The 8,797-nt window shown below is 39.1% G+C and overlaps 1 protein-coding gene across 2 annotated transcripts; it reads left to right on the top strand.

The window, feature by feature from the left end:
• The first annotated feature begins 3,317 nt into the window (after positions 1-3,317).
• LOC147339174 (uncharacterized) lies at positions 3,318-7,044 on the top strand. 2 transcript variants are annotated; one of them, XM_086299109.1, is made up of 3 exons: positions 3,318-3,599; positions 5,525-5,680; positions 6,110-7,044. In XM_086299109.1, exons 2-3 carry the CDS (start codon positions 5,555-5,557, stop codon positions 6,341-6,343), a joined length of 360 nt encoding a protein of 119 aa, XP_086155235.1. In that variant the 5' UTR covers positions 3,318-3,599; positions 5,525-5,554; the 3' UTR covers positions 6,344-7,044. The 2 variants fall into 2 exon arrangements, with proteins under 2 accessions (XP_086155235.1, XP_086155243.1); XM_086299117.1 differs by lacking the exon at positions 3,318-3,599 and adding an exon at positions 4,830-5,378.
• The last annotated feature ends 1,753 nt before the right edge of the window (positions 7,045-8,797 follow it).

Raw genomic sequence — 8,797 nt, 5'->3', positions numbered from 1 at the left:
TGATCTGCTCTGCTGCGTTCAAAATCTAAAGTTAGTCTGATGAACAATTTAGAAACATTATGCTCCAATTGTGTTCTTTAAGTTCTACTTCAAAGCTATCTCTTGGATGGAACAGAAAAGTTTCCTTCCCACCCCCATCTGCTTTTTCTGCTCGTTATTTTAACTCCCTAATCCAGGGCTATATCATTCCATGACAAGGCCGGATCTACACTGAATCCCTAATGTGTTTGAGTGAACCTCATCTGGATTGGAGGAACTAAAACGTAGCACTTGGTCAGTATCTTCTATTGCTACATTATTTATGTTAGCCCTTGTGATTATCCTTCATTCAAATTTATTATTTAAAAAAATATATCATTATTACATTTGAGGTAAGTAAAATCAGTTCAAATCACAGAGACTGACTGAGCATACACCTTTGACTAATACTTATGAAGTCAGTTTTTTAGAAACAAATAAACCATACTGATTTCAGCAGTTAGTGTGGCTAATCAAGTATGTAGAGTCGTGTGGCGAAGAAAGTTTTCACAGCATTACACTGGGTCCTGTGTGTGGTGGCTTTGTAGGGGAGACCAGGTATGGTTGTAACACCATCAATCTTGCCAATCAGGAATGAGATAAAAGCCATATGGTCATTTCAGTGTTTGCCCACTTCCATTCCCGATTTCACATGGTGCTTGCCATGGCTGGAAACAACTGCGTGTAGATTTTATTGAGAAAAAAAATTATTTTTTTTGATCAGCACAAAACTTTGTTTAATTCTTAAGCAATTGGAGATAAAATCATATGACTTACAGTATAAAAAATTAAAGTTTCTTAGGTAAACTCTGATACATTTCCCCCCTGTTAATTTTAAGTCTCTATGTTAATACAGTTAGTTAAACTATGACTGACATATATGACTCATATGTTTTTTAAAGTGCTACAACCATCCCCTTCCCCAAAGTATAAATGTTTTATTTATTAATTTTAATACTTTTACAGCATGCCTAGGCAGTGGAAAGGAAAGACTGCTAGAGGTGTGTCTGCTGATATTGTTTTTAAAGCATCTGATGAGGTCTCAGACAGGGGCGATTCTAGGATCAGAGCTTTGGGGGTGCTGAGCACCCAGAGAGCTGCCCAGTCAGGCAAGACAAACTTTACTCATCACGATGAGACTTCTTCCCTGTCTCTGTTAGTCCCTGCATCCTTAAATGTCTCCAGTTGTCCCGAGTTCCCTGTGACTGTCTCCTTGGTGCATTTAAACCCCTGTTCCTCCCTGTCCTCATCGTCTGCTGTCTTCGTCTCCGTTATTAGTCATCATAATTTTACCATCTCTGTGCAATTCTGCAAATTTCTTTATTAAATCATTAGATTCTTAAATTCATCAAGTCTCTCTCTGCCTGGGTCCTCGTCACAAAACATGACATCACTGTTTTGTACATTTTAACACAATTTAATCCCCACATTTGTGAAAGAAAAGCAAAACACCTTTTTAAAAGTCTGTAACAAAACCATCAAATCTGATAAAGGTTATTTAAATGCTGCAAACGAAGAATGGATTGGAATTTTAAAAAAACAACATATCCTAACCTTAATTACTGGGGAAGAATAATGAATGATGATCATAGTGAGTAAGAAGTAAACTGAGTGTATTTTTTGGACAGAGATTCACTTTTAATGTGTATGTATAATACAATAGAGATATATAAAAAATACACTCCAAAAATAGAGTCCTTGAAATGTACAAATGTACAAAATATTGATTAAAAGAATTATAAAAATAGAGGCAACTTTGCCTATGGTACAATGTATGAAAAGATCTTTATTGCAGATTACCATAGAACCAAGTCCGCCAGAGCTTATATTATATTTTTACATGCTGTAGTGCCATTTTTGGGAGCATTTCAAGTTGATATACATCAATACAACCATTATAGCCCAAACTCTAATAATATTTATGCATTAAGTGCATAGTAATTACATACATTGCAAAAAAAAGTGCAATAAACTACAAAAAAAATTGAAAAACGTTTTTGTTTTTTTAACACATATTTCTAGTTAGAGAAATTTAAGAGGCTTATCCTTAAAAACTGTAAATACAAAAAAGTTGCACATAATAGTTTCCCACCACAGGAAATTTATTTTGAGTGTCTTCATAGTTTTATTTTTGAAATACACTAATTTTTATATACTGCAGGAAAAACGCAAATAAATATTATAATGCAAATTTGCAGAAAAACCAGCATATGCATCAAAATAAACTATTTCCAGCAGTGCAATATGAGTCCTAAGCATCCCAGAAACGACACAGAAAGTCATAAAATCAAACATAACTTTTAAAAACACCACTATAGGCTCATAAGGCCCTGATGGTAAAAAACTAATTTCCGCAAAATGATTTCACTGATCGGATCGGCAAAGCGTGTTCCTGGAATATTATGTTTTTGTTGCTGCAAGTGCTTTTTATGCAGTTTTTGCAAAGCTATATGTGGAAGGAAACTGTGACCTAGGACAAGCTGATGGCATAAGATGTAAGTAAAACTCCTCCGGTTTCATATGCAAAAAAAATTATTGTGCTAGCTTACGTGGTTGCAGTGCTACCGAAATTTAAAAATAGTTACGCAAAACGGAGCGTGCCTGCTCCGACCGGCTTTAACGTTGTCTTCCCAACAGTTTCACTAACATCTACACTGGATGGCCAGGAAGCGTTCACGATGTCTTCTCGGGCGCTTCTCCGGTGCTGATAATTGGCGTCTGTCTTCTGTCAGTGACGTAAAAGATGGTTCTCTAGCATATCAAGGACTATCTCTCCACTCCGTTACATATTCCATATGTATGGGGTACGACCCCCCTTGGTCGTGGCATGTGGATATTTCTTTAAGACACTCCGGCACGCCCGGCTATGCCCCACAGCTCACATATAAAACAGCTGCAGACATGACACCGGTGATCTCCACTTGTGTTGTGTGTGTGTGTGTGAGTGCCTTGAGAGTGCTGTTTGTATGTGCGTCCGTCAGGAGCATGCTTCGGCATCCTCCGTGGGTGCTGCCTCTCCCCTGGTATTCCCCTGGTAGTCCCTGTACTCCCCTGGTAGCCCCGGTATTCCCTGGTGTTCCCCGATATTCTCCTGGTATGCCATTGTATCCCTGAGCTTGGTTCCCCCTAGCTGGCCCTTTGCTTCCCCTTGGTTGATCTCCCTTCCCCGGCTTATCGCCTTGAAAAAAAAAGGCTTATGCGCCCGTCGGACCACGCTGTGTGGCTGCTGGCTAGCGAATAGCTCGGCTACAGTGAGGAAACACAGCAGGGACACGGCTTCAGCATTCAAGCATACACTGAAAAAAATGCAATAGGGTGGTTGTTGAATTTGCATAGAATTACTTCATATATCCAGCATGACTAATTTAAATTTCACATCTAAACATATTTTTGTCTTTTAATTTTCACATATTCTTTAAGAATATTCATTCTTTTAGAACAAATCATGTTGAAAAGAAACAAGTTAGTCGTGTTTTATCCTCAAGCTCCGCCCCCTGGAAAGGAAAAATCGGCTGCACTGTCCGCCATTTTTGTCTCTCGCTTTGGAAAATCTACTACCATCTGGAGTTTTACACTTGAAGGTAAATAAGATTTTAAAGCTAACACACCAGTGAGAAAGAGTGTAGACCCTTTATATATGTGGACTTTTACTGGGGTGTTGTTATTTTACAGGTATGTGGGCTGTTTATCGAAAACCATGAAAGGCTAATGTTAGGCTCCAGTTAGCTAATGGTAACCGAAATTATGCGATAAGCAAATTAGTAATTAACATATATAATGTGAGTTAATATTGTTTGTATAGTCTTTCAGTCTAAATTACCAGACTATTACAAACTTGCATCGGTGTCTGTAGTAAGTGGTGGTACCTGCAGTGTCTTAACCATTAAACAAGCTAATGTAGGCCTGGGATATGACTAGTTTGTTGAAACATGTCTGCTGCCAATGTGACTGCTCACACACGGTAACATTACCAGCACATAGCCACAGCCGCTATAAACATGCTGAAAGGTCAATCTAGCTTCTGTAGTCAGCAGCTGGAAGACTCAACACAGACCCAAGATTCAGTGTAACGGTTATCTAAATGTTGTGTGTCCTGTTTGTAAGCCCAGAAAAAGAAATTAAATAAAATGACGACCTTGAGCTTCAAGCTAATGTAAGCGCAATGCTATAGCATAAAGCGACTAATGCAATGATGAGGTTGTTAAATTAGTAAAAACACAGTAAATATATCCAACATGAATCATTTATATTTTTGGTCTAAACATAATTAAGTCTCACGCCTGTCACTTGTTTTAGAAGGATGTTCAGTCTTTTAAAACCAGTCATATCAAAATAACAGAAAATAGTTATGTTTTCTGTTGAAACTCCACCCCAGGGTGTGTTCTGCGAGGGAAAATTCACTATGGCGGTCCGCCATTTTTTGTCTTCGCTTCGTTTACGTTTGGTGCTGATCTTTACTTTGTCGAGGTAAACTGAAAACTACATGTTTGAGAGGAAACGAAGAGAACATCCATTAGATGGGGAAGTTTTTCTCATGAATTGCTGTTGAGCAACATAATGGAAAAAACAAGTCATTCCTTAAGTTAACTAACGATAATGCTAGCTTAAGCTGCGGGACAATATTATGTGCATTAGCTTTTTTTCAGTGTGTGTCCAGTCACATTCGCTTGTTTTTTCTCAGTGAATACAGACTAACAAACTCGTGTCCATTTAGTTAACTGGTTGTACCTAAAATGTTTTAGTTAAACAGTTAAATAAGCTAGTTTGCCATGGGGTGGGCTGTGTTGGGGGGGGGTCTTCACTAAAGTCGGTTTATTTAGGGCATGACACCTATGCAGTACTCATTAGGAGAGGAAGTGCATGACGTGGGGCTTTATTTCATGTTCTGGGGCAGTGAATGTAATGTACTGATAACATGTTAAAGACACACAAAAACCCAACAAATTGTTTTAACTGATTTATAGAGAGACTGAGAGGAGGGCTTAAAGAGATAAAAATAATGACGATAGAAATATGTTAAATTTATTTTTTCTGTATCGATATATGGTGCTTATCCCTGCTGAAGGGCAGATTGGTGTTGCTTCAGAACAATTCTCTAGCGCTGTTACGTAGAGGTGTTACAGTTAAGGTTTTAATAACATTATTTTATTTACTAGTGAAGATTTGCATATGTTATCTCACATTCTGTAAGGTAAATTTTCTGGAAAAGTCAAATTAACTAATTTAACTAAGTATTAATGAAAGACCTTGATGTGTATATGACAATAATAGATGTAGTTTCTGGGTCATTTGGCAGAACTGCAAAATGGCCAGAAGGAGGCAACTGCTGTGGTTGCAAACAGGCTTTGGGTGGTATGGAAGTAAGGGCAACTATGGAACTGCTCAGCAACATGGGACCCATAGCTAATAAATAGTAATATGACAAAAAATAACAACTTTGTGTGGATGTAACCTTGTGAGATTTGAGATTTTGACAGCATTTTTATGTGACAACTTCTCTTTTTAGATAAATGCAGAGTTTAAGCGCATTACCACCATGCCACTGCAGTCCAGATTACTCTCGCAGATAGATGTGCTATCTGACAAACTAATAAAGGTGTTCAAAAGGCGAGGAGGACAAATAGGAAGAAGACTTCAGAACATTCTGGAGCCCACGGCCCAGGTAAGAAAAAAATTAATTTGTGTATACACTTTAGGGAAAATAATAATTTTAACAAAATGCTGCTTGTCACTCTATGCCAGGAGTATGTTGAAAATCACCTGGGATTTTCACAATTTACCATGGGTGCGTTTTTTGTTTGTTTTTTTCCTTTACCTGCATTAGAACTATGTGTGGAGTTCATAGTTGAACACCTCTCTATGCTCTGACAGTATTCTGCTTCTTTGCATGGAGATTTCACTTCAGAAATGCATTACCTTTTTGAGCATTCTGAGGACTCAAATCACATGCTGTAATGAATCCATTTTTGTTCACCTAATGTGTTAATGTTAACATTTTTTGGAATAGTGACACAGATTAAAATAAGATTTGGTATAATGTTCTTTGACCAGTGTTCTGTTTAATTAAATTTTGGAATTCTGCATTTTCTAGGCCACAGATGAAGCCATTATCCAACGATCTAATAAGGAAACAACCATGGGAATTTACATCATAAAGTCAAGAGATGCCAATGGCAGCCCTGAGGACATCCGGATAGTCCTTGAAGGCCAGAGAGTCTGGCAGGATTTGGATAACTATACCCTAGCAGCTGCAATGCTGTTTGGACTAATGTACACTTTGAACCTCACCTACCCACTGGAAAAGTATACCTTCGAGGTATTATAGAAACTGGTTATGGAGCTCAAAAGGAACAGCCTTTCAAAGAAGGCCCAGGTTTTCAGGACCAGACTGTACGATTGAACAGTTTTCCAGTTATTATGTGGGAACAACATGTTTACCTCTTTGAATATGTACCATCCTTTGTTTTAAGCCAGCACTGGTAAAGTTGCAGTACATAGTGAAACTTATTTTTCTGGCACTTTTCAACTTGGGGCCTTTATTACTGCAGTTTTCACTTTTCAAGCCATGGCTCTTTTAAAAAAAAAATTAAAACTTTGAATTTCCATTTTTCTCAATGGAAATGGGGCCTTGCACCAATTTCACCAGTTTGCAATTTTTTTCCCAAGGTGCACCACTACAAACAGATTGCATCGTCTAGTATTAGTGATTGTGATGTTTAGTGATAGAAGCAAGCCAATACTAATCAGTTTAGGTCTCTTGGTTGTGTGCCTGTGGGTTATAATGTTATTTTAAGTCTCTTCTTTGTGTCATTTTAATAATTACACCCCTGTTGCCATATTACCTTATGGCTCTTACATTTAAAAAAAACTATTTTTTACATAAGCGCGATGTCATAAGGCCCCACAATGTTGAATTCAACTTACAGAAGATAACTCTGAGGAATGTTGTGGAATGTTTTTCAAGAGATGCATTGTACAAATATGACTCATGTATATTTTGGAAGCCTGAATTGAAAGTCCGTTGTTACAACTGTGTAGTATTTTCAAAAATACAGGTCATTGTTCAAAAATGTTTTGCTTATTTCTTTGATTGAGAGAAAGTGTACAGTACATACAGTAAGATCAGCCTTAATTTAGTTTTATTTATTGAACACTCAATTACATATTAGATTATATATTATATATTAGAAATTTGTTATAAAATAAAATAAGCTTACCATAAAATAATCTTGTCAATATAACATATAGTAGTCCAGTACAATTAACACAAAAAGTTCATGTCTGATAAACAAGTGGTTTCTATAAATATTTGACCGGAATGAAAAACATAACAACAACATAAAAAAGTCATGTTCATGTTACCAGAAAAATGTGTGCAGGTATAACATAAAAAACTAAGGTTAACCAAACATAACTTAATTTCGTGCAACCGATTACAATAATTTTTTTACGTTTATCCCACTGATTACTTTTTTTCAGTGTACACTGTCACCTGGGCATTCTGCAGTTCGGCTGCTATGTGTGTTAACACAGAGGGGATACAGCTTCAGCGTTCCAAGCGTTCGCTGTTGGCCTGCTTAACACTGTGGGGAATAAACAGTGGGGAATTATGCTACGGTTCGTGCCAGCTAATCGAAAGATTAGCCGGCCTGCAAGTAGCATTCCAGCCGGTTAGTCTGTCTGGCGTGTCGCTCACAGCTCGCGGGTTAACACAGCCAGCAGGGCTCCACTCGTAGCTCGGCTACATTGGGGAAATGAGTTCCAAGCATATGCTTTTGCCTGTCAGCACTGTGACGCAGGAGCTAATAAACAGTGAAAGGGGAATTCAGGTTGCGGTTAGTGCCGGCTACCTGTTAGTAATTCCTGGTTAGCGTGTGGCCCCGCCCCCTTGCTTGGTAGCAGAAGTATGGCTGCCCACACGTTGGGCTGTGCTAGCTAAAGTAGCTGACGCTTGCATGCACTGCTTTGTTGCCAGCACAAACTAGGCAGACCGTACTTGGTTTCTGAAAACATTACATGGCCTGCCCCTCTCCCTTCTCCTGCCTCCAAAATGAGAGAGCAGTCTACTATTGGGAACATGGCTGCCACTACTGTGACACCATGGGCTGGGTCCCCTCCCACACCTGTTGCTGATTTACTGCTGGCCCCTCCCACAGCATCCCTCCCATGGCTCCGCCTCTGTGAGGCCTGGGCTGGTGGAGGTTGACTGCCAGGTGGTGGATGTTGAAGAAGCTTCCATCCTCTCCTCCGGTGTTGCCCAACTGTCCCTGGGCAGGGGAGGACTCGGAGCCTAGGCTCAGCTGTCATCCTTTGAGTTGGGCCTAGTGGCCAGCAATGCTGCAGGCTGTGTTCCCCTGGCCTATTGCCCGCGCTTCGCTGGTTTTATACGCCAGTCGGACATAGCTGCGTCTGACGGCTCGGCCGTAACCGTACGATTTAATGAGACATGACCATTCAAACAGCAGTCGCTTTCTAAAACATCAGATGTGTATCGGATTCAGTACCACATACGAAAGTGACCCATATCGGATTTGTGCTGTTCACACTGTCATACCATGATTGGATATGGGTCGCATAGGGTCAAAAAAGTTGGATTTGATGCGCTTTCGCCTGCAGTGTGAACGTAGCCAAAAGGAACGTGGAACAAAACTTGAATTAACAAAAAGCGAGCCATTTAATGATGCTGGTAAGAGGTACAAACAAAGGGCAAGACAAACTGAAGTAAAACTAACATTAACCTAAACTGGGAGAACTAAACAAACAACATGAAAAACCTAGA

This window comes from Aulonocara sp. 'chitande type north' Nkhata Bay, linkage group LG1 (genome assembly GCF_057382095.1).
Source record: "Aulonocara sp. 'chitande type north' Nkhata Bay isolate Kocher_YH1m ecotype deep benthic linkage group LG1, A_spYH_male_GT1.1, whole genome shotgun sequence".
In the NCBI taxonomy this organism is placed as follows: Eukaryota; Metazoa; Chordata; class Actinopteri; order Cichliformes; family Cichlidae; genus Aulonocara; species Aulonocara sp. 'chitande type north' Nkhata Bay.
Note: the sequence above shows the minus strand (reverse complement) of the source record. Positions and strands in the feature narration are given on the sequence as shown.